General features: G+C 39.2%; 1 protein-coding gene and 2 long non-coding RNA genes across 3 annotated transcripts in view; 2 read left to right on the plus strand and 1 right to left on the minus strand.

Moving 5' to 3' along the window:
• Window positions 1-4,183: 4,183 nt before the first annotated feature.
• Window positions 4,184-27,054, minus strand: part of ntrk3b (neurotrophic tyrosine kinase, receptor, type 3b) — a 398,812-nt gene continuing 375,941 nt past the window's right edge. Inside the window, exons 16-17 of the mRNA XM_047363471.1 lie at window positions 11,838-11,996; window positions 4,184-6,397 (exon numbers count right to left, since the gene is read on the minus strand). Of these exons, the coding sequence (XP_047219427.1) occupies window positions 6,212-6,397; window positions 11,838-11,996 (345 nt within the window). The 3' untranslated portion in view covers window positions 4,184-6,211. The remainder of the gene's footprint in view (window positions 6,398-11,837; window positions 11,997-27,054) is intronic.
• Window positions 9,018-11,476, plus strand: LOC124867176. Its single transcript, XR_007037991.1, has 3 exons — window positions 9,018-9,285; window positions 9,409-9,538; window positions 10,879-11,476. It is a non-coding gene; the product is annotated as an uncharacterized LOC124867176 (long non-coding RNA).
• On the plus strand, window positions 15,327-21,810 carry LOC124867175. Its single transcript, XR_007037990.1, has 3 exons — window positions 15,327-15,543; window positions 16,520-16,658; window positions 17,648-21,810. It is a non-coding gene; the product is annotated as an uncharacterized LOC124867175 (long non-coding RNA).

Raw genomic sequence — 27,054 nt, forward strand, 5'->3', positions numbered from 1 at the left:
TTTCCTAGGCCAGAAGTTATGTATATTGTGAATCTCCTTCCAGTGGGAGGTGCCAAGGAGGCATCCTGATCAGATGCCTGACCCACCTTAATTGGTTACCAACAGATTCTTGTAAATCAAATATTTTACAAACTAATTGCAGGTTTGCTTGTGGACCATACCCTTATGGTGCCTAACTTTTCTGTCAATGAGTGAAGCATTGATCTTGTTGTAGATCTGGGATTAGAGAGGCATATTTATATTTATTCATATAGAATGCAGCCATTTGAAGAATAATATTACTAAATCTCTTATTAATGGAGCGATGAATGGTGCAACCAAAGATTATTTTGGGGGTCACAGAGGTCAAATTTTGTCAGGTAGATGGTCAGTTGGTCTGACAGCGCTAAGAAAGAGCATTATAAACAAGAGCCGACAGTTAAAGATGTCCCTAGTGAAACACACATGCATATGCCAATGTGTAAGGGTCCGATTGTGTTTTTGAGAAGGCTTTTTCTCAGCCGCAGTTTTTTTTTGTTCATATTATCCTACACAAACTAATACTCCAACCTAGCACTTTGTTTTTGCAGAATCCATGACTTTATCTGAAATAAAATAAGTAACTGGAAATCTCTTACAGACCACAGAAAAATACAATTTCCACCAGTTCAGGAGTGTATAAAAGAGTAAAAAAAAACAATCACACACAGAACACATGCCGTTCATCTCTTTTAGAGATTTAGAGAAGGACGAGGTTTTTTTTTTTTTTAAATTCACATATCTTTATAAGACAGGACAAAATGGAAAAGGAGATCGTCTGATTGTTTGAAGACATTTTCTTAAGAGAGTCACATTAATACAAAGATCTATCATGGAATACCAGTATTTTTTATACTGCAGTTGTTATACCACATTTTATATTCTGTAACATGTGTACATGGTAATATGCCAACTTTGCTTCAAAAAGTGTTCAGTTAGTTCATCCAAGAAAAAAGGAAAAAAAGAAAAACTTATTAAACAATATTTAACTCACCATGAAAGGATTACAATACCCTGCAAATGCTCACGGTCTGTGTCATAATGTCTGTAAGCGTTTATCTTTACCACAAGAGAATACACAAAAACTCAATACTTTGGGTAACTCAATGGATTTGATCCCGCTTGTCATATAAAAACACATGGAATAACTGAATGCTTTACTTAGTCCCAAGGGGAACCGAGACAACACAGTGATACTGTGAGAAGTCATGTCAAGATAAAAAGAAAGATGTGTAAAGAGATCCACATAGAACTGCTATTTATTCAGACACAACATGAAATAAAACAGTTGCCTGAGGTTTGTCTTTCCGTTTGAAATCTCCAGGATGTGAAAAATGAATGAAAATTGTCAACTAAGCATGTTTTGTTAAAAGCCATCAAAATGAATGTCATTTTGATTTTTCTGTAGATTTTGTGGATGTTAATTTTTTTTTGTCAACCTCCTCTTTCAGGAACAAAATTTCTTATGTTACCAGGTTCATTTGAGACTGTAATTGTTAAAATTTTCTATAATAACAGTTAGCTGATCCGCTATAAATTTATACCGAGGTCCTTTAGTGATAACTTTGTTGTAGTACCAGGGGAGGTTTCTGTATTAGCTTCAGCAGGTGTAAAATAATGAATAAGAAATGTTGTACTATTTTTTTGGACAGAAATGTAACAAGATCTTGATGGTCAACCTGTATATTTTAAGTTTTAGCTCCAAGGTATTATGCCTATTTGCTTTCTTGCTGACTTAAATAAGAGGGAAAAAGTACAGTTGTGAGTATATGGTAAAAATGCAGATTGCACAAGAGACAGGTTAGCTTAGCACAAAGTCTTAAAACAGGATAACTGCTTGCAACCCACCCTTCAAACACAGTTGCTACTCATGAAACTGTCTAAGGCTCAATGATAATTGTTGAAGCGTTAGGATGATGTAGCATTCCACATTTTGAATAGAGGAACTAACAGATGGGATGCTTATTAGAGTTTGCTAGCATTAGCTTCTTTGCAATTAACATTATACCCTAATAAAATCCTTTTTTTTAAATTCCCTTTTCTAACATAAGGGTTATTTGGGGATTCTAAGAAGTCTGAGAGGGATGTCCTGCTCAACATTACCGTGTTCCAGTTGCAAGTCGGAAACCATTGGAGTTTGTTGCACTCAGTAACCTGCCTAACCAATTTAAGTAATTCAAGTAAATGATGGGCATTGGCAGGTTACCGAAAACAATGTTTACCAAGGTTTTAAAGTTCTTGCCTTTTCATTCCTTTACTATAAAGTTCCTTCTTATCAGATGCTAAAGAATATTTTGGATTGACCAAAATTCTGGCTGACAGCGCTTATCGGTCAATATTACATATTCATCATTTACAGTGTGTTTGGAAAGTCATGGCATTATTATTAAAGGAGCAATAACCATTACTGTTAATAGGGAATTGTTGTTTTTTTTTTAGTACAGTGCATCCTAAGAGGTTAGAAGGATTAAATTACGAGCTGGTTATACTCCCAGTGTTATTCTATAATTGTAGAACGTCAAACGCAAGTGGCAATACTTACTTAAAAACTTCTAATAAATTTAACCCTTGTTTATTTAAAATTTCCCTTGAGTATTTCACAGTGTGTAAGAAAAAGTAAAAAAAAAAAAAACTTTTAAGACAACCGAATATTTTAGCTAACACTGACTTCAAATGTATCATACATAGAATTCCTTAGTTTTCCAAAATATCTTTACTTGAAAGAAACTGATTGGTAAGTCTTTGGCATAAACACATAAAATAGTCGGCTCCTATTTTAAAGACAGGGACTCACCGATGTTCTGTTACTCTCCTTGTGTCTATGTATCAAAATTAAAATAAAGAAAAAATACTATAGATAATATTATACTAACCATAATAATGATACTCTGTTTTAGAAGCAGCAAATAATTATTGTTGATTTCCCGTTGTAAATTAAATCGGTTCAATCATCTTATCGTTTTTGTGTTAAAACAGTAATTACAAGGCCATTTGACTCAAGATTATCATACCATGAGAATACCAGAACAACTCATGCCAAGTCAATTACAATGTACAGGGGTTGGACAACGAAACTGAAACACCTGGTTTTAGACCACAACAATTTATTAGTATGGTGTAGGGCCTCCTTTTGCGGCCAATACAGCGTCAATTCATCTTGGGAATGACATATACAATGCAGGATAGTGGCCAGGTCACTACGTGATACTGGTGGAGGAAAACGTTTCCTGACTCACTCCTCCAAAACTCCCCAAAGTGGCTCAATAATATTTAGATCTGGTGACTGTGCAGGCCATGGGAGATGTTCAACTTCACTTTCATGTTCATCAAACCAATCTTTCACCAGTCTTGCTGTGTGTATTGGTGCATTGTCATCCTGATACACGGCACCGCCTTCAGGATACAATGTTTGAACCATTGGATGCACATGGTCCTCAAGAATGGTTCGGTAGTCCTTGGCAGTGATGCGCCCATCTAGTACAAGTATTGGGCCAAGGGAATGCCATGATATGGCAGCCCAAACCATCACTGATCCACCCCCATGCTTCACTCTGGGCATGCAACAGTCTGGGTGGTACGCTTCTTTGGGGCTTCTCCACACCGTAACTCTCCCGGATGTGGGGAAAACAGTAAAGGTGGACTCTTCAGAGAACGTTACATGTTTCACATTGTCCACAGCCCAAGATTTGCACTCCTTGCACCATTGAAACCGACGTTTGGCGTTGGCATGAGTGACCAAAGGCTTGGGTATAGCAGCCCGGCCGTGTATATTGACCCTGTGGAGCTCCCAACGGACAGTTCTGGTGGAAACAGGAGAGTTGAGGTGCACATTTAATTCTGCCATGATTTGGGCAGCCGTGGTTTTATGTTTTTTGGATACAATCCGGGTTAGCACCCGATCATCTCTTTCAGACAGCTTCCTCTTGCATCCACAGTTAATCCTGTTGGATGGGGTTTGTCCTTCTTGGTGGTATGCTGACATTATCCTGGATACCGTGGCTCTTGATACATCACAAAGACTTGCTGTCTTGGTCACAGATGCGCCAGCAAGACGTGTACCAACAATTTGTCCTCTTTTGAACTCTGGTATGTCACCCATAATGTTGTGTGCATTTCAATATTTTGAGCAAAACTGTACTCTTACCCTGCTAATTGAACCTTCACACTTTGCCCTTACTGGTGCAATGTGCAATCAATGAAGACTGGCTACCAGGCTGGTCCAATTTAGCCATGAAACATCCCACACTAAAATTACAGGTGTTTCAGTTTCATTGTCCAACCCCTGTATTTCTGCAGTAATGCATTCACCACCAAACTTTGTACAGCACCCTATCAAGCATCTGATTTAATGTGAGACAAATGATCAGAAAGACAAAAAAGAAAACATTACAGGTTATTACTGCTGCTATGCAGTATTTTATATTTGACATGATGGATTAAGAAGGTCTGGTCTGTGGGAAACCCCAAGTTTTCAAGTTGAAGTTTCTCCTCCAGGGGGCATTTCACATGACTCTTTGAACTAGAAATTTAGATACTGAAAAAATACTGATTAAAATATTTATATTCTTTATGTGTGGGGTTGGTTTGAACAAAGCTCAGACTGTACCTTAATTCTATCAAGCTTTGAAATTTAAATCACCATTTAGATTAAATCAATAGATTAGAAAAATCTAATTTCCTTAAATTTGCAACAACAAAAAAAAAAAGAAATACTTGAGTGAATGGCAGGTTTTTGTAAAAAGGCAGAAAAACTATTTTGTCTTGAAAACATTTTAAAATTCTAAATCCTACTGTAGGAAGAAGCTCTAAATTATTTGGAATATTGCTATTCATGTACTTCTGAATGTGGTACAGCTAGTTTCACAGATTGGCCTGGTTCTCCTGTTACTGATTTTATGTAAGCTAACTTGACTGATTTCTGGGTACAGCCCAAAGGTGCATTGTTAAGGACTTTACAGTAAGAAAGCAAATAGTCATATTTCACAAAACATCAAACTACACCTTTAAAGAGGCAAAACAGCTGCAATGATAACAAATGATGAAAATGCTTGGTACTATAAAAATCTTTTCTTTAGCAGATTCACACCAATAAGCTTGAAAGTGACAAAGTGTGTGTTTGTGTTTAAGGGGTGTGGCATGGCAGATTACGTATCAACTCATTATTCTTGCTATAAAAAGCAAATGAAGTGGAAAGCGAGGCATAAGCACCTCCGGTATGTTGAACCATGGCTCTGAGTCATCCCACACTCTCCACAGTCTGTGATTCAGTGTCAGTGGGCTGTTTGAACTGGATTCACAGTCGTTCACCTTCACCACATTCAACAACTTAACCAGCATCAATGTGGGTAAATCCCCAAGAGAAATCTCTACTGAAATAGGATGAAACAAAGACCATAGCTTAATACTTTAGTCAACCAGATTACAGTCTGGAAAGGAACCAAAGTAACATCGGAAAAAATAAGTTAACATAATTCTGACACATAGAATTTTACAATATGTACATTATTGTTTAAATTAAAATAGATTTGTCAGTTGTCTGATTGGAAAGGTCCTCTACAGAGCACAGCCCTTCTCCAACTATCCCGTGTTATTCCACAGTTCCCTTTGAAAGCTCAGAGCCAGCCAATCAGAGAGCATGTAAGGCTTCCTCATTTTAAGTCCCTGCCAGTAGTTTGTTGGTGGCAACTTCAGACAGGGCCAAGCCCTTAGCAACAAAAATGGCAGACCCCTTAACACCTTGACAGACTTTGAAAAAGAAATAAATATAAAATATATGTATTATTTCTATATATATTCATAAAACCAAACCCAGGATAGATTTTAAACTCTGATGTATTCTTTCCATTATATCAAGCTGTAGGCATTATCCCATTGCCAGCCGAGTCCCTTTTCTCCATGTTTGTGTATTTTAGCAGTTTTTCGAGGGAAGAAAAGTCTTCTTCAAACATGTACATCTTATACGCAAGTAAACAAAATGTAAAAGTGCTTTTTTTTTTTTTTTTTTTTATATGTTTTATCCACTATATCCAAAAGTGTTGCAGGCACTTATGTCCCTCCCAAACAAAGCAGGTGTTTTTCGACAGTGGATCAGGTTGGTTTGGTTATTCCTGGATTCATGTGGGGCGCTCTATCTCATTTTGTCTCTGTCGATCTTTCCGTCTGTTGGGGAACGGGGCCACCCAGGGGGCTGCTGCTAGCCCAGGATATCCAAGTAGACTGGGGTGGCTTTCCCCATGGCAAACAGGACCTTCTGAATGTCCTTAATGTTCAGTCGCTGCTGCGGTTCCCTCTGCCAGCAGCCCAGCATGATGTCGTACACCTCCTTGGGACAAATCCGTGGCCTTTCCAGCACCCGACCCTGGGTTATGCACTCAATAACCTGCAGAGGAGACAGAGCAGTGGAGTGAGACAGGCCATCCTCACTGACTGATTGCTTTGCTTTGTTCATAATGAGAAAGTGGTGACACTGAGCACGCTGTCCTTCGAGATTTGAGCTAATGAAACTGAGATGAAAGAAATAAACAGAATGGATTCAGTATTAAAAATGTGCAATATTAAAGTAGAAACAGGATTTGTGTTTTCTCTCCCACAGCACCAAAAAAAATCGGAATATCTGTGAAGGTGGACATGTGGAAGCCTGACTGATCATTTATTTGTTTGGCATGTACAGCAATTAGTCAGATGACTCACTGTTGTCATGACAATTTGACTTTATTATTTAAACTACTAAAACTACGTATTATTGGCTTGCATGGAAAAACTCTGCTTTTCCCCTTAAGGATCCTCTGGTTTTGCTTTTAAGTCACATTTGTCAAAGATTTTAGGTCACTAAACGAAATTTGACATACATCAACATACCCTAAGTAAATACAAAAAGCAGTTTTTTAAATGATCAATTCATTAATTAGAGGGATAAAGCTATCCAAACCAACATGGCCCTATGTGAAACTATATTTCCCTCTTTTGTTAAATTATGAATTAACTTTGATTACCCAGATTTGGTTAGTTAATTTTACAAACTCTCCTTATGGCCGATTGCTCCCAGATCTGTAGACTCAAGATATAATTTAAATATAACTTGTCTGACTTAGTGAAGTAGGCTAAAGGATCTCAAAAAGCAACACATCATTGCCTGATCTAACAAAATTCAAAAACAGATGATAAACAAAGTCGTTAACATCTATCAGTCTGAAAATATTTTGGGACTTCAGTGAACCACAGTTACAGCCATTGTCCACAAATAAAGAAGACACACAACAGTGGTGATCCCCTCTGGGAGTTATTCAGGAGGTCACAAGAAACCCAGATTAAGTACAGCATGGTGATTCAACAATAAGAAAGAGACTGGGTAAAAATTACTTCAGCTGGGTTCCAAGGCCAAAACCAGAGCTGGCCAAAAATGACAGAGGCCCATCTCACATTTCAAACCAAATAACTCTGAGAAAGGGATGTGCCCTGTTCCAACTGGCAAAAAACAAACATGGGATTTCAGAAGAACATCATATCAACAGTCAGTGATGGCCAGGACTGCTTGAGGACCTTAACTACACACCATAATTGATTAAGCTAAGCATTCTTCCCTCTACTAGAACATTCTGAAGGAAAATGTCTGATCATTAGTTCATGACCTTAAATTCAAGCACATTTGGGTTATTGCAGAATGACAATAGCCAAAGCCCAAAAGCAGATCCTTAACAAAACAAAATTAAGGTTTAAGAGTGGTCCAGTCAAATTTTAAATAACCAAATTTAGATTGTGTTCCATTGGCTTAATGATGCCCTAAAATGTGGATGAATTTAAACAATTATGAAAAGGAGAATAGGCCAAAAATCATTCACAGCAAGGTAAAACACTCATTGCCAGTTACTGAATTATTCCTTGGCAGCCGTTGCAAGCCAAGGTTTTAAGGTTTAGGGTCTGGTGGGTTTGGATGTTTGTTTGCATTTATAAATAAAATCAATATTTGGAAAATGCATATTTTATTTATTGAGGTTATATTTGTCTGAAATTAAGAATTATTTAACAACCTGTCACATATCAGTGACAAAAAATACAAAAACATCAAATCAAAGGAGGGCAAATACTTTCTTTTGGGACTGTGGCGTATGTGATATTGTTTCAAGCTGACTGTAAAATAAAACAATGTTGGAAGAATGTGAATGATAATCCACTACAATTTGAAGCCTAATTTCCCGTAAAATCTGTCACACATTTAATCTGTTTAAATATACCGTGATATGCTCCTACAATAATAGAACAAAACTATTGTGAAAATACAATTTTCTTTTGTTAATTGCTTTCAGTATTTACATGTCTTGAGTTATGTCTTGTTCTGCTACCAACAGAAAACAGACATGGCAAATAAGGTGGCAGTGAGGAGTAGCAGGAAGGAGGATCATATAGAGCCCCTTTGCATAAATTCCTCAATGACAAACAGTACAATGAAGCAGCGGCTGCAGTCTCCTGGCAACAGAACCTAACAACACACAGCAGCACTGGCTGATTTATGAGCATTATTGCAAGTGAGTCTACAGAGTGACATTACATTTGTTTAGGTTAATTTAGGTCAATTTTAATCCTGACAATAATAATAGTTTTGAGAAATTTAATGCTTTTTTATCTTGTACATGTATTATGGATTTGTGAAATGTCACTGACTTTCTGAATAGAAAAGACGAAGCAAAATCAAGTCTCTTCACACAAAGGGATAGTATGGAAAAAAGTAAAGTTCTATAAAGTTATTATTAGTCACAGTACCTATATAATAAAGATGTCATATGTCCGGGTTTGTAAAAAAATGAATTAACCCCTTAATGGGTTAAAGGCTAACAGCTAATTTTAGCTTGTGAAATTACACTTCTACCATTTAAAAATAACTGTTGGTAACTGTATTCTTATTTTCTCTTCAGACAGTTCGGAGGAAGGCTTCGCTGTGGTGGGTGAGCTGGCCGGCTGGCTAGGTGCGGCAGTGGTGTACACTACAGGGGGAGGGGTTTGTTGTTTGGAAAATTGGGGGTGGGGAGGTGCGAGGCCACCTCTAAGTTTGTGGTGTGGTATTGGTGGGCTGCTCAGTCTTTGGCGTGCTGTGGTGGTCTTTCTCCACTGCTAGCTCTTGTAGCTCTGGCCCCCTGCCTGGCACCATGCTGCTGTCATGGCCAGTTTGGTGGGGCGGTAGAGGGAACCTCCTCCTGGGTCCCAGGGGCTCATTGCCCCTCTGGGGTATCCGTACCTGGACCTGGGAGTATAGAGTGTGTATGGGGAGTTCAAGTAAGTGTACAGCATCCAGTCTTGTGTCTTTATGTTGAGTGTGTGGGTGTGGGAGTGTTTCTATGTGTATGCATGAGGGTTAAAACATGTAAATGTGACTGTGTGTGCCTGTTTTTCTGTCAGTTTGGGTCTTGGGCTTCCCCCTTTCTTCTGTCTTCTTGGGCTGCCCGGAAACCCCAAAAGGATGGGGTTTAGGGGGGCTTTGGATGGTCTGTCCAATCTCCTCTGTGTCCGCCTCGGGTCCTGGAGGCAGGTTTGTGGCTTATAAGAATATATATATATATATATATATATATATATATATATATATATATATATATATATATATATATATGGATTCAGGTGTTTACAGATTCACAGATATACCGTACTCTATATCTGAGATATATTTAGCTGCGTTTGCCACTTAATACATCCTGTATTATTTAGTACCATGTAATCGTACTAAATGTTCTTTTTAATATACATCAAGTGGAGCATTATAGCGAAAGCCGTAATGCTCCACTTGTGAAAGTAAATCTGTTGGGCTTCTTCTTGGCATGCAAACAGCAATTATAAGTGCTACTCTGCCAGACAGGACACATTTAAAAAAAAAATAAGAAAAAAAAGATTTAGGAAATTGGGCAGGATATACAGTACTGTGCAAACGTTTTTGGCCGGTGCGTAACAATGCTGTAAGTGAAGAACGCTTTCAGAAATATAAATGATGATTGTCTATTTGTATCAATTTACAAAATGCTAAGTGAGCGAACCCAAACATACAGCTAAATTCATTAAGAACTATCTTCAGCGTAAAGAAGAACAAGACTTACTGGAAATGATGGGATGGCCCCCACAGAGCCCTGATCTCAATATCATCGAGTGTGTCTGGGATTACATGAAGAGACAGAAGGATGTGAGAAAGTCTACATCCACAGAAGATTTGTGATTAGTTCTCCAAGATGTTTGTAACAACCTTCCAGCCAAGTTCCTTCAAAAACTGTGTGCAAGTGTACCTAGAAGAATTTATGCTGTTTTGAAGGCAAAGGGTGGTTACACCAAATTGTGATTTGATTTAGATGTCTCTTTTGTTCATTCACTGCATTTTGTTGATTGAGAAAAATAAATGATTAACACTTCCATTTTTGAAAGCATGTTTTGTTTACAGCATTTTTTCACACCTGCCTAAAACTTTTGCACAGTTTTGTATGTCTCATATTAAATGTAGAAAAAAAAGTTTTTATCTTTTATCTCACAAAACCTGGCATTTCAACAGTGATGTATTCACTTTTGAGAGCAAGTGTAGTGTATTCAAGGTTGGTGCATCCATCTTCAATCTAATTCTATAATCCATTTAACACATCTGTTGCTATTGGCAAGTAAAACCACGGTTAGATGTGACACACTCATTGCATACTGATACTTAATGATGTAAGAAAATGGTTGTTATAGCCTGCAAATTTTTCCATCTACAATCGACTGGATTGAAAACAAGTGTTTTAAACAATTAATGTGAAGATCAATTTATTTGCTAAGCTGTAGCAAACATGTTCTTGTTGCTTTAAGAAAGTAGTGGAGCTTGCACAATAATGTGTTTTACTCCTTGTTTTACAGAAATTCCACCAAAAAGGCAGAGTGAGCTGATGTCACAATAGCCACATCAATGAATGATTTGTCAAGTTACAACAAAAATGAATAAGTCTACAAGGTCTCCTTGTTGCACCTATCCGATTGTGTTTTATGTGTTTTCTGTTGCAGATTTGACACAGATTTGATATCTGCTTTTGTCTGCTCTGTTCTTGAATATAAATGGGAATTGCCCACACTTTATGTTTACTCAGAAATACACCAAAAAGAAACATTATTTAGGCTTGGGCCAACATGCAGGCTACTATTACTTTGAAGCTTCACAGAGGAGCCTGTGGAGCTCAGAGGAGAGACAAGGATGTTTGTAACAAGTTCATGTGGTACCCAGGTAATAATCTGGTAGTAATCACTTCCACTCAGCCATTCAGGCCCATTCATTGTTATTGGTGTAATGTATCATTTTGTAGCATAATTACATAAAAAGCACAGAAAGAATTTAAAAAGTACTCACCCCTTTGGAACTGTATATGTTTCTGGTTTGATTTTTTTTTGTTGTTTTGTTTTTATTTAGTTACAAGTTAAACATGTAGAAATCCCAGTTTGTGTCAAAATAAAGTTTCATTGATATCTGCTGGAATGCCATGTGAGCCACATGTGGTCTACTCTTTTGGTCAGGTTTAGTTAGCAGTATATTAACTTTAACTTTGCTAAAGTAATCCTAATAGAAATCCATTGATTGGAATGAGAGGCTTCAGAGAATATGATATGGTTGTCCACCAAAGAGCCATCATTTATTGACAGCTTCAGGATCATCTCATAGAGAATAAAGAGGCAGTGGAGTGTTGGGATTCAAGATGGCAATTCCATTTACATCAGTTAGTAAGCTTTGGATTGGCTTATATTAAAGTACAGACACCTGTTTTAAGACACTGCATGTAGCCTACATTGTCCTGAATGTTCATTGACATGCTGGAGGCTCGCTGTACCTCATTGTTACCCAGCTGAAACCAAGGCTGCTTCCCATAGGTAAAGATCTCCCACAGGATGACCCCAAAGCTCCACACGTCACTTTCCGTGGAGAACTTCCTGTACATGATGCTCTCTGGGGGCATCCAGCGAATAGGTAGCATGGTGTGTCCTCCAACCTGAGCGCCAAGAGAACAAAGGAGAGGGGGAGAGAGATCATTACAGCAAACTGAAATGCTGTTTTAAAAATACAGATTGGCATATTTAGTAATCAATACAGCATGCCTGGATTATTTAAGGATTGGCTACCCATAAATGTAACTAACCTGTTAGCTGTCATTATGATTCTATGCCGTGATCTTGAGATTTTGACAGGGACACAATGCAAGAAAACAGCGACTCATCTGCCTCCACTTCTCTATTTACTGGATCACTTGATATTAGAGCATTTGTGGTTATGATATTAAACCCCTTTTACTCTGGCTAAAAGACAGCAAGCTCTTTAGTACTTCTTTGTCCTGGATATAAACAGAGGATCAAAGACTCAGTGCATGTAATGCAAGTTCTAAACAATCATCGATGGAACAGTTGTTCATTAATCATAAGCCTCAATTAGAAGTATTATTTTTTCAGACACATTCCACATTTGTGTCAGTAGCTGTGCTTTATTCATGCCAGCATGCAACTGGACAAGATGGACTTGAGAATGAGAAGCAATGTATTGAGGGTTTTGCCTCAAAATACAGGAACAGTATGACCTATAATGGCAGTAGTTATCATAGGGTTTAGGGGTTCATTTTACATTAATTTTATAGGAAATTCATTCCAGGCAATCTTATGTTTACACTCTCACGTAAACTGAAAATCGCAATTCTTGTCAATCCGTGCATATGATACTGGTCATTTCTTTGGCAACCCAGGTAAACATGGATCATAAACTCTTAAAATAAAGTAATCCTCTCTTGCAGCATAAATATCCCATACTAAAACGTTTGGAAAAAACCTAACCAATAATTGGAGAACATTTAATCAGGGGAAATATATTCTATATTAAGAAATAATTCTAGCGACAAAATCACTGAAGGGCCAACTATCAAAACCCCTAAAAATAAATTTAAAATAAATATATTTAGTATACTTAACCACTCGCTCAGAGTATTCAAATAGACTCTACCCATAAACTGAACATGATACATTGGGTCTTTACCATGATAAGGATCTGAAATATGTGGCCAAAACTAGGCTTAAATGGTCACTAGACACAAAGTTACCCTTCTTCCATGGTCACCTTAAAGTTAAATCAAGTATTAAACCTTGAGAGGAGATGATAAGGGAGGACCCAGAACTTTGTATTGTATATTGTATATATTGTGCAACGACTCCTCTCTCTGTATGCTCCAACCCTTTAAAATGTTACAGAAGAAGACTAAGTTCTGTTCTGTTGGCAAAAGTTGGTTGTATAAAGTATTGATAACTGGGGTACCAATAATTGCACCACCAGGTATTTTGTAAAAATTAACAAATGACAAACATGTGCTTTTTCCACCACTCAATGTATTTAATTAAAGGCTGCATTGTTTTTTTCATTTCATTTAATTTTTCCGTATTATACAACTGCGATAAAAGATGAATTTATTTTGAGTTTTTCTTAAACATCTTGACCAGGGTTACAAGTAAATGAGGTAAGCACCGTATATCACATTGGGAATACCATTCAGTACCTGGACTACTTGCATGGATTTTGAATTCCTTTTTCTTTCTGTTTTCTTTCATGCTTTGCTCTGGTTTAGTTTTTCACATCTGCTGCTGTTACTTTGACAATTTTGTCAATATTAAAAAGATTTTGAAGCTCGCTGTGGGGCTTTTTTTATCTACAAGGCAGCAAACATACTCCTGCAGTGTATCAGATACACACCTATAATCCATCCATCATCAAAACCACTCACTCATCAATGCACTAACTGATCCATCAAGCACCAGAATCCCCAAACAAACATCTGTGCTAATTTTCTGCACTCAAAGATAACATCCAATCTAATATATAGTCAGAAATTAGGCCTGAAATGTATGTGCCTCCACCATGTGAGGGTAAATAAACCCTCACTTGCCTCCGATATGTACCTCTGAGTTAGAAAACAATCAGATTAATTTAATCATAACAAGCTCCTCTCCAAACTCAATTTACCAGCTCTGACATCTGTGTGCCTTTAGCTGGGAGTGCAGCGTGGCCTTTTAAGTGTCAAGAAAAATAAGTAAACTCAAGTGTTTCTAATTACCTCCTAGTTCTGTGCCACACTCATTGCAGATTTCCTTTGAATGTTAAACATCATATCTGTGTGTCAGCTTGATGTCGAAACTGCCAAAAGGCTGCTCCCTGGCAGTTAATTATAACATCTTCTAGATGGTTCACTTTCAAACTGTTTTGCAAATTTAAACATAAAGAAAACAACATGACTATTGTCAAAATAAGGTGAGATCTTTCCATCTAATCCATGCAACATTTATTAACTGCTCACAGTTAAACCAATAAAAATTAAATAGGTATCTTTCTGTTTAATCCATGCAACAATTATTAAAATACACAGTTGAAGCAGTAGAGAGTGAAACAAGCATTTTCTCACATTCTGGGAGACTGGAGAGGCTTGTGTGGAGTCACATATTAACTGTCTTATCTTTTGCAGAAGTATAAACAACAAGTGTAACCAAGGAAATGATGTATGATGATTTTCTATTTTCTACAAGTGTTAAATGAAATGAGTAATATTGGAGTATCAAGTTAAAACACATAATTGAAATACTGTGTAAAGTTTAAAATTGAGCAGATTAGGGAAAGAACTGTAGGATGACTAGGAGTGACGAGAGCCAGCTAGGAGCTGGCAGCGAGCCTTTTTGAAGGCCAACAAACAACACGAAGAAGGGAGGAACAGGATAAAGCCTGCTGCATGCTGACAGCGAATCTTTTAAAGACCAACAAGCAACACAAGAAAGGGAGGGTGAGACTAAAGCCAGCTGTGCGGCTATTACTGATATCTTCAAGGCCGAAAAACAGCACCAGAAAGTCACAGTGACCATGACTTAAGTATTGGGCAATAACATATTGGGCAATAGCATGTTGCGCAATAACGGAGAAGCCTAGCAAAGGGCTGACCAGTGGGAGCATCTGCACTATAAAAGCAATGACAAAAAAGAGAACTGTGGTTGTTTCCTCACAGAAGACCAGCGAACAAGATCGGACGGAGAAAGACACTACAGATGAATCAGAGGACCAGAGACACAGCCCAGCGGATCGACTGCATTAAAAGGAGGATCAACCTGTGTGCCGAGGACTGTGGCTCAAAATTAAGAATTTGATTTCATTCATGGCCTTTTTACCCAGACAACTGAAGTGAACTTGATCGTTGAACAACTGATTGCTCTAAGTTTCAGGCTTCTGAAAGTCCGGAATCAACCTCATTTATACCTCTGGGGTTTCCTTCAACTCTTCAGCCTCTGGAAGTTACTGTCTTCAGAGACATATGACAACAAAGTTCATGTTTGACCATTGAAACCTGGAGCATCAGTGCCTGTCCACTTAGAGAAACTTAGAAGAAAACTGAAGATTAAGCCATCTTTCGTTCAAGAAATCACTCGTTGTTATCCGAAGAAACATCCCCATCGGGTACATGGATGTGCCTCCCTCTTCAAAACCTCTCCAACCTCACTAGTTTCAGCATCAGGGAAACACAGGTTAAGCTGATTGATTCATTTCTATTATTGAAATTATTATGTGTTGCCGAATTTAAGCTGTTACTGACCCCTGCAAAAGCGTTACTAATTAAAGAAAGCAGATAAAATTATAGATAAATTGTGGACATTCAATTATTTGAGTCACCTTATTGTTGGTTTTTCATTGGTGGTAAAGTCTTGTTGCCTGGTTCTAAGAGATTTTAGGAGGTTTTTATAGGTTGCCTTAGCCAAGGTTGTTAAAACAGCGCCCTTGGGGCTCATGCCGAGTCACTAGAATTAACCTAACCGATATACCAAGAGCCAGTTGTAAAATTAGGGAATGAGCAGCCATTAACAGAAGTGACTGTCGAGGAGTGGATGACTGCTGTGGGCTACTCGGTTGTCCTGACCTCCAGTTGAAGAAGGGCGATACTTTTGGATGCAGGCTGTCAGAGGTTTGGCGTGTCATTTCCCCACACCAGCTTACACAGAACTTTCAGTAAACCCGCTTAGTAAGATCTTTCAGGTTTAGGGACGTCCTGCACATCATTCTTTGAAAAACAGCTCAAACTCAGTCAGATTGGATGAAAAGCTACTCAAGTCTTACCACAAACAATGAAAATAATTATATCCAAACCATTCCATTGTTGCCCAGGTTGGATGATTAGGGTTGCTTTCCTTTTGAAAGGTGAACCTCCACCCATCTCACAAGTGTTCTGCAGCCTTTAACAGTTGTACTTTTTTCAGGATTAAAGAGAAACAAAATCTTTATGCTAACCCCATGTTTCATTGGTGTGAATGATGTACAGGGTGATGTGCAGTGTAAATTTTAATACGACCATACCGTTTTTCATGTAGACTAAAAGTTTCATATAGGTGTCTTCTGACCAGAACACCATCTGTTGGATATTTTTTCTTTCATAGCTTATGACCAACTGAAAAAAGTTTTTTTCTTTCAATAATTTCTTTCTTCTTGCCACTCTTGTGTAAAGCACAGATTTTTGGAGAGTGTCCCGTTTACAGACTCTCCCAACTGAACTATGGAGCTCTGCAAGTTACCAAGTCACCATGGGCATCTTGGCCACTTCTCTGACCTCTTTTCTGGCCAGTCAGTTTCAGTGAAAAGCCATGTCTTGGTAAGTTCAGAGTACTCTGAAGTTTCTGGTTGTGAGTGAACAAAAAATTAATAAGTTTTGAATTCTTTTGAATACTTTTACAAGGCACTTTAGTTTGTTTCTAATGTAAATTAAATTACCCCAACTCTTTTTCCTGATCCTATTTTGTCTATGTAGGGTTCCATGAACAGGATATTATTCTCTGTATGTAGCTTTGTGCTACTCAGGCAAAATTTTAAAGAGACATGAGTTTCTGTCTCCCCCCCATTGAGAGTAATGCCCTCAGACTGCAACTACAAGTATACTAAAACAGGACACAGAGTCAATAGTTAGTTGTATTTAGTATCGTTTTTGGCCTTTGTAACTCATCAGTGTCGCAACTTTTTTTCAAGAGCCTTGGACAAGTCGATATCCAATGTGTACTGTTTTCCATGCACGATATCCAAAATGCAGTGTGGCATCCTTACATTTACAAGAAATCAATATGTGTGTACAGAGCCTGCAGGGGAACAAGACTGTTTAGACACGGTTTTGTGCAACAACACATATATGCTGACCGAAAGTCAAAATCACAGCCCATTAACCTCCACAATGTCAAACTTTTGAACTTGCTGGTGTTTCAGCAAAACAAATGCGAAGCATCATTTCTCTTCCTTTCATCCCCAACCGAAAACACATCAGAACAATGCCTCTTCAGCACCAACAATAACAATAAAACCAGAATTCCAAAATAGCTGTGGTGTCACCCTTTTTATTTTTTCCCTGTATGTTGGTGTTTCTAAAAAAGTGTTTTAGGTGGATGTAAACATGTTAGGAAATGCATTTTGGAATATCAAGTACTGCCACTGCTTTGCAGCAATATTTTCACTTCTGATGCACCTTTGGTTGTATACCATGTGTATATTGGGATGAATGGTATATAATTCACAGCATTGCACTGGGTCAGGACATGGTACACTGGTTCTGAGCTAACATCACCCTCTAATTTTATTTCTTTTTTTGTATTGAAGGAGCAACTGACTCATCAATTTGAGCTTCTACGAGCATTCAGCATCAACAGAAAGAGCATCTGCATGGTCTCAATTCTATCAAAGTGACAGAAATATGTGTTATATATACTGTCTCAGAGGATGAAAAGCTGTTTACCTAAAACTACAAATTTCCATAGCCTATTGGAACATAAGGTAAATATGCAATAGAGTGATAGGGGAAAAAATACTTATTTAATAAATTAACGAAGAGAAGTAAAGAAAATGTTTTCAGCTGATAGACCAGTTATAGAACACACAAAAAGTATGTCTTTTCATATTTCCTTTAATTTTCTTATCAATCATTTTATCATAAATTTATCATTTTTTATTTTATTTCATTTAGTTTTATTCATTTTTTTTTTCATCATTTTAATTATTCTTTTTCATTATTTGTATTTGTTAATTATTTAATTAGCTTTGTGCCACTGTAATGTACAGCTCTTAATGTATGTTATGTACACACAACATTAACCGGAACAAAAAAAAAAACATATTGTAAATTATTCCTGAATAAATAATGTCTTATATAAAAACAGAGAGGGAGCCAGCTAACATTAGCCTAACACCTCAGCAAACGTCTCCCTGTGCAAAGATCCCCAGCAGAGTGAGATGCATGTTTACTGAAATCTTTTTAGAGCTGTAGAGTGCCCACAAACGTTTTGTGGGGCTGAGATCAGGGCTTTGTAATGGCCAATTTAAAACATTGACTCTACTGTCCTTATGTGACTTTGTGTCCATTTGGATGATTCGTTGCATCCAAGCTTTAACTTCCTGTTATATGTCTTGAGTTGTTGCCTTAATATTTTCAAATAATGTTCTTTCCTCTTGTTGCCATCTATCTTCTGAAGGGCACCAGTCTATCCTGCATCAACACCATCCTCGTACTTCAGAGATGAGATTGTAGCAATCTTAGTTTCATAAGACCACAGGACTGGTTTCCAAAAATGATGTCATTGTCCTTGCAAACTATGATCCGACTTTTTTATCAATACCTTTTTGCCTTTTTGAGTTCATGCTGCTTTTTTTTTTACCTCTGTTGGACTTCACAGTTATACACTTTATACATTCATGGCCCACTCCCACTGCAGCCACAGTCTTCTACTAATCTCACCAGGGGTTACGAGTTTTGCTCAACTGCATCTCAATGTTGTGTTGTGAAGCGGGGAGAACACACTTTTGTGTCATTCTTCTTAAATCCTCCTGTCACAAACCTGTATGATTGCCCAAGGGCACCCAAGGCATTGGATAGAAACCTCCATTCCCAACTAATTTCTAAAACCTCGCCCTGCCGCCTCGCAGCCTAAGCAAGTTTGATTCGTCTATCACCCCTGCGAATAATCAAAGCTGCTGTTTTTCTCTGTGGTGGCACAGATAAAACAGTAATTAAGATAAACATAAATCTGAAGGTACTTAGAGTAAGGTGCCCTTTCTCTGGATCTTGAGCACATAAAAGCCCAATTGAAGGTGCCGGTGTGAATCTTGCAGCCATGAGGAGGGTTGGCAGTAGCCGTAAACTCATTTACCAGCCTTTCACTTCAAGCTAATGGCTAAATGAACAATGACTTACACCCTACCTGGTCTCATTAAACATGACATGTTTTAGGATTCTACGCAGCATTAAGCCAATATTGATACAAAGCCCACTCGCCTCCCACTGTTAAACCTCTGGGTCGTGCTGTGCTAGGTGGGCTGAGGGAAGGGAAGGAGTTGTTGTGGGGCTGAACAGCAGTGTGCCTCCTCGCAAAGGTTTGTAAAGATTACACCAAATTAATTAGGTTTCTGTTACTCTAAATGACTTATCTGAGGCCCAGCCTCCCCACTGGATGCAAGACTCAACCTCATGTGATGCATGCTAATAATACATGTGTAGCTGTACTGTAGTGAGGGACCTTAAATCTGGCTTACTCACTGCTTCCCAAATGACTGCATGCTATCACTTGGGTTTTTGTGACAAGGCCGTGGCAATTAGCTAGGGACATGGAGGTGGAAGAAATAAAAAAAAAAGGCAGAACACATAATAAAAATTAAATAATTGCCTTGGTAATTATCCTCATCTTTCTCACTCAATGTCACATGGAGACGCTGGCAACGCTCTGTAGGGAGTGAGGAATTAGTCTGGGGCTTTTTTGTTGCTCTGTAAACTGGATTAGTGCTCTGCCTGTCCCACCGTGGCAGGGGAGTGATTGGATTAACGGTGTGGAGAGCAGAGCAGCATGGCAGGGGGATAGATTACGAGCCCAGACGGTCTCTTCGATGGGTGTTCTGCTGGCTTCGTAGGGAGCCTTTGGGAGGCTGCAGACATCTTAAAGGGTCCCCGATAACCATCTAGACACACTCGCACTCCCTGCTCTAACCGTGCTGCTATCTCTGCTCTCCCAGCTCAAACAGCAGCGAACACAAGTTCACTCGGAGAGGCTATGATGTCCATTAGGGCCCTCCCTGCTGCGCTGCTGCCAAGTGGAGATAAAGTGGTATCTCCTCTGGCTGGTGCATACTGGTGGGTGGTGAAACTTTCTGATGGATTTTTTTACTCACATATACACATTCACAAAGTGCAGTTGCTTGCATCTAATGTCATGGTTTATTTGTCTCTGAATTCAACAGGTTGTTAAAACAATGAGCAAGCTCATCAGTTCTTGAAGTAATTTATTTAGTCCATTTGCATATTGCTTAAACACCCAAAGAATAGAAGGAGGTAGACCTATTGTGATGATAAAGTTATCATAAAGGTGTTTTGTTTTTACTTTTTTAATTCCAGTAAATCAAGTGAAAAAGTTAAACGAATATAATATAAAGACTCATTATATTCTCCAGATCAAAGTTGTAAGACTGGGAAAAAGTTACAACTACTGCTTGATTGGTATCACGTTGTACTTAAAATGCAAAAAAAAAAAAGGAGTCAGCAACTAAAGAAAGAGTGGACAACTTCTTGAAAAGATGGAATTTGAACTTAGGTTTGTGAGCTGATCGATTGATGATCAACCTAAAAGCAACCCAAAACAGGATTAAAAGGGTAAATAATGACTTAGTAGTGAGTGGTCTCAATGCCTCTGCTGAATAGTTCTAAAATTTGTTTAGAAATGCTTGATGCTGCCAGGATCTGCCATTTTGGATTTTGTGTTAGCTTACTTTCTCAGTTAGGTGTTTCTATTCCTTTGGGTTTAGTAGTTATGTTTGTTTATTCTTTCTGTCATCCTGATAGTTTTGTTCTCTCTCCTACCCCTTAGTTTAGTAGTTCTTTCTCCCTTCGCCTATAGTTCCCTTGGTGGTTGCTTTCTCATTTATTTATTACTTAGAATGGTTTTCTCCTCTGGTTATTATTAGTACAATTGTCCTTGCTTCTCTGGGTTTTGTAGTTTAGTTTCTCACTTACACAATGTTTGTTGGATGACTCAGTCATCACTGCACAGATGAGGAATCTCAGTCAAGAGTGATGCTGGCTGCAACATCCCCACATTGACAGCAATGACTTGACATCCCTGCACAACCAGAAGCTCCATTGTTCCACTGAAGGAAGAAAGTATAATCTCTGTTATGCCAGTAACACTGGAAGCCATTAGGACGATTACGTTCAAATTTTTGCTATCGGCGGATAAAACTTTCAACCACTTTTCAATGTCAGTGTTTGGTATTCCCTTGCTTGGTTAAAAAGGGCAAGTTTGTGGTCTCAGAGAACTTGTAGCATTTGAAGACATTGTTTGTTCTTTAAGCCATTCTCTTGTAAATGCATTCTTGTGGTTATGGGGCTGCAGCCAGCATCAGTAATGGCCTTAATGTTCTGTCTGTGTCTTCACTGCCAGTCAAGCAGATACTCTAGCTTAGCTTAGGTGGTCTAGCAGTTGACTTTTGTTTGTCACACCTCCTTCAGGGTCTTAACCAACATTTTAAATAGGGCTCTTACTATCTCCAACCCCAGCAGAGATGAGTTTTTGCAAGATGTCTTGCTTGTGTATCTCAACAATTGTGCATTTGTGCTCTCTACATTGAAAGACAGAAAATGTTTTGGTCTTTGCCATCAAGGCTCCATAAGTGTAAATTACTGACAGAAAACAGCCTGAAAGTCACTATCATACCCTAATTTGGGCTTTTTGAGACTAATGAGTTATCAGTTTTGAATTTAAAATTGCTTGTGATAAATTGCATTTCCCAAATTTGTTTTGTCTCTAGTTCTTGTTCTTTTTGCATTTTAGGGCCCATTTTACAACCTGATCATGATCTACAACACAAAATGTAAATACCTGTAGTTTCTTCCCTCATTTTAAGATTTTGATCAAGAGTGTTTTTCAAGCACTCATTTTAAAGATTACAGCTTACAGCTAATGAAAACTCAAAATCACTTTTTTGATAAAACTCACAATTACTGAGTTCCACCTGTGTGTGGGGTCCCCATGAATATCTGTGATCCTGTTTGTACAGCAGTCAGCTCCCGTTTTTCAGTCACGTTAGTCATTTCTTTCGTAGATAGTCTATCAACATCTCCAAACAAAGAACTTTCATCCGAGGAAAGAGGGCCTGTCCAGATGCAACCTGGCCCTTTTTGAAACATTGAACTTTTTTAAGGAAGGTACAAGAAAAAGATATGGTAAGTTTATTCTCTGTCCCTTCAGCCAGCACAGAGTAGACAGAAGGGACTGGCACTGAAGCATTGCTGTAAGGATCAGAATTTGCGCAGTCTGCAAATTTGGAGCCAGGTAGATTTAAAATGAAGACGTTATAATGGTTCTGACCCAGACTCTTCTCAGTGAGTGGTGAAGAGGACATGGAGCTGCATGACTTAGCAGACAAATAATTATATGTCAGTAAACTAGAATAAAATGTATACTTCTTATTTTTTTTTAAAAAGCACATGAACACAAAATATATCTGTTCCTATATATACACAATGTTTGTTAATTACAGCAATTATTATGTTCAGATGCACAGTAGGGTGCAACAGTGAATGTATTTGTACTGAAACCTGAAAGTATAGATGGGTCACAGTCTTGTGCCTTTAGCTAGACAAAGAACACTTTAGTCACAGGTCATCACCACTCTCATCCAGTAGGGAACAGACAAATCTGTTTGCATTGTGTTTTGTTAGGTGCCGTAGCAGGAACAGTAAATTAGTAGATGAAAGTATCGTTAAGGCTTTCTACACCAAAACAATACAAGAAAGACTCAATAATGAGACAACAGGAGCTAAAATGCTGGTAGAGATTCACAGAGAAATCAGCTCTTGGCCAGAACTAGCTCCTAATCCGCTTGTTCAGTCCAAAACCCTCAATTTAATTGATCATCTTCTGGATGCCAAACACTGAAAAGATTAATAAAATCAAAACCTATTTAAAGGGACACTTGGTAATGTGTGCAGGAGAGAGGATGGAAGTGGAAAAGTAAAGGAGCATCTGGCAAAAATTTACATGACTGGTTGCTTGTTTTGCAGACCCCAAGTAACAACACTGCCAGAGCCCTGCTGGCATTTAAATCCTCCTTACTCTCAAAAGTAATTTGCTTTTCTTTCAGTCAAGCACATCTATTAAAATGTTTTGTATTTATTTTTAATATGAGTAAAAATACTGCAACCATGTTAGATGTTTATTTCTTTATATTTATTTTCACACAAGCTTTTTCAGTTTTTTCCCTCTCCAAACTAGATCATGACAAAATTATTACAGCAAAATAAGTACAGAACAACCAGACTCCATGTCTGCTTTTACTAGAAAGCAAATATGTTTCTTAAACTTGCTGAGATAGCACTCATATCAAATACTTGTGGTGGGAAGAAAGCGAAAAAGAGCCTAAACAAAGAAAAACAATAGTCTTTTTCACAGTGTCCTGCAGATGTATTAAACATGGTCTGTGTACTCATTTGCACATAGCTGCATACAGTCGTGAGGATCTCACTCTTAATAAATAATGCAGTGATGGGTCATCTGTGATGGCATCTACCAGAGACAAGAGAGATCTGGGGACCATTTTCCTTCAGAGGAAAGCACCAAAGGTAAGCAGAGGTTCCTTGGCAGCATCAGAAGGAATCACCAAGGTGGGCCATTAACCTCGGATATGGTTAGTATGCTTAGTAGTCCTCAGTCCATTTCAATCACAGCAAGACTTGTAAAAACTGCAGTGCCTTGGAAACTATTAATATGCCTGCACCTTTTTATATTTTGTCCTGCTACAGTCTAAAAACTGTGGAGCAATTTGCCAATAGAAGTTACCTATTTAATAAAAAGAAAGTCCACCAGTGTGTTATTTCATCTCAGTATAAATCCAGCTGTTCTGTGATGCCTCAGAGGTTTGTTAGAGTGAACAAACAGCATCATGAAGACCAAGGAATACAGCAGACAGGGAGAAAGATGTGCAGAGGTTTAAAGCGGGGTTGAGTTAAAAAACAATATTATACAATTTGAACATTTCAATGAGCACTGTTCAGTCCATCATTCTAAAATAGAAAGAATATAAAATGATGGGACTACTACCAAGATATGGCTGTCCACCCAGCTGACATGTCAGGGTAAGAAGAGGATTAATGTGAGAAACAATCAGGAGAACCACAGTAACTCTGGAGAAAAGGTGTTGAGAGAGCAACTATAAGCTAATGCTCTCCACAAATCTGCCAATTATCGAAGTGTAGACTGAGTACCTCAAGTCTCTGGATGTTGTAGGGCTGTCATGGTTGACACGCCTCTTCAACATTGCGTGGCGGTCGGGGACAGTGCCTCTGGACTGGCAGACTGGGGTGGTGGTCCCCCTTTATAAGAAGGGGGACCGGAGGGCGTGTTCCAACTACAGGGGGATCACACTCCTCAGCCTCCCTGGTAAGGCCTACGCCAGGGTATTGGAGAGGAGAGTCCGACCGATAGTCGAACCTCGGCTTAAGGAGGAACAGTGTGGTTTTCGTCCCAGCCGTGGAACACTGGACCAGCTCTATACCCTCTACAGGGTGCTCGAGGGTTCATGGGAGTTTGCCCAACCGGTTCACATGTGTTTTGTGGACCTGGAGAAGGCATTCGACTGTGTCCCTCGTGATGCCCTGTGGGGGGTGCTCCAGGAGTATGGAATCGGGGGCCCTTTATTAGGGGCCATCCGGTCCCTGTACGAGCGGAGCAGGAGTTTGGTCCGCATTGCCGGCACTAAGTCGGACCTGTTCCCAGTGCATGTTGGACTCCGGCAGGGCTGCCCTTTGTCGCCGGTCCTGTTCATAACTTTTATGGACAGGATTTCTAGACGCAGCCAAGGGCCGGAGGGGGTCTGGTTTGGGGACCAGTGGATTTCGTCTCTTCTTTTTGCGGATGACGTGGTCCTGCTGGCCCCCTCTAGCCAAGACCTACAGCATGCGCTGTGGCGGTTCGCAGCCGAGTGTGAAGCGGCTGGGATGAGGATCAGCTCCTCCAAGTCCGAGGCCATGGTACTCGACCGGAAAAGGGTGGCTTGTCCTCTTCAGGTTGGAGGGGAGTTCCTGCCTCAAGTGGAGGAGTTTAAGTATCTCGGGGTCTTGTTCACGAGTGAGGGAAGAATGGAGCGGGAGATCGACAGACGGATCGGTGCAGCTGCCACAGTAATGGGGGCGCTGTGCCGGTCCATTGTGGTGAAGAGAGAGCTGAGCCGAAAAGCAAAGTTCTCCATTTACTGCATTTACTGGTCGGTCTACGTTCCTACCCTCACCTATGGCCATGAACTTTGGGTCATGACCGAAAGAACGAGATCACGGATACAAGCGGCTGAAATGAGCTTCCTCCGTAGGGTGGCCGGGCACTCCCTTAGAGATAGGGTGAGGAGCTCGGCCATCCGGGAGGGGCTCGGAGTAGAGCCGCTGCTCCTCCACATCGAGAGGAGCCAGTTGAGGTGGCTCGGGCATCTATACCGGATGCCTCCTGGACGCCTTCCTCGGGAGGTGTTCCAGGCACGTCCCACCGGGAGGAGGCCCAGGGGACGGCCCAGGACACGCTGGAGGGACTATGTCTCTCGGCTGGCCTGGGAACGCCTTGGGCTCCCCCTGGAGGAACTGGAGGAGGTGTCTGGAGAGAGGGACGTCTGGGCGTCTCTGCTGAGTCTGCTGCCCCCGCGACCCGGTCCTGGATAAGCGGAAGACGACGAACGAACGAACGAACGAACGAAGACTGAAGGAAGTTTGTGTTGAAAGAAAGCTTCAAGAATTTGTGTTCACATTTTTTTGTTTGCCAGAAACCAACCTGGACATAGTTGAATGGTGGATGACATAGGTGGATGGGAAAACATGTCACTTCTCCTTCCAGCAGAACAATGATCCTAAATATACAGCCAGAGCTACAGCTGAATAAATGCGATCATAGTATTTTCATAGCTTTTTAGAATGGCCCAGTCAAAGTCCTGACCGATGCGTTCTGACATGAGATTTTGCAGCAAGACAAGAAAACTGATATTAACAGATGCTGCCCATCTAGTGTGATTGAACTTGAGCTATTTTGCAACTGTAATTGCAGAGAAAAGTGATTGTTCTATACTTTTTATTTTATTTATGTAAAACGGTTGAAAACCATGTATTATTCATCGACTTTGCAGTTATGCACTACTTTTTATTGGTATATCATATAAAGCCATAATAAAATGTGCTGGCATTTGTGGTTATAACATCAATGTTTGTTTTATGTTTTCATTAGTTTTCAAAGAAAAAAATGTTTTTAAATGTTTTAACAAATATTGTAGTCAGGCACAGTGAAGGCATAGGTTCAGTCAAACACAAGGACTCCTGGTGTTTCCATCCTACCTGGTGTCGTAACCTATTTTTATTATGCTTTGAGCATCATCTCATTTCACTCTGGTCTCACTGAAATCTGTAAAATGAGCATGATTTCACAAAATCAAAATACCTGATGGAGGGACCTGAACTTTCTGTCAGACGGCAGAGATCGAAATTTGACACAAATTACAGAAATACGCTTCATTATTGTAACAAATCAGCGAGCAGCTGTCCTGGACTTCTCATTCGAGCCAGCCAATGGAGACTGCAGAAATTTAAATAGGTATTTTAGGACATGAAATGACAGAAGAAAATTAGCTGTCAAAGTTACTGCACTGGACACTGTAATGTTTGCACAGCTCTGTATGAAAGCAGACATGCAATATAAAGACACCTTGTCATTACACTACAGGAACATAACAGTTTAATAGTGACATCTGAGAGCTCTGTATTGTCAGGGTGTATATTTATTGTGCTAAAAAACACCCCACACAAATAAAAACTGTCTTGAATGCATAGGCCCTTTTAGAGCTTTCAGCAACATTAATAGGTACCCAAAAATGTATAGTTTACAACTCGGGAAAACTTTTTATCACAAGGACGTGGTGAAAAAAAATATGCATAGGGCAGCCAACAGAGCTGCCATCTGTCTGCATAAGATCTGCAGTTGTCTCTTTATAAACAAGTC

Source organism: Girardinichthys multiradiatus, chromosome 4 (assembly GCF_021462225.1).
Source record: "Girardinichthys multiradiatus isolate DD_20200921_A chromosome 4, DD_fGirMul_XY1, whole genome shotgun sequence".
Lineage (NCBI taxonomy): Eukaryota > Metazoa > Chordata > Actinopteri > Cyprinodontiformes > Goodeidae > Girardinichthys > Girardinichthys multiradiatus.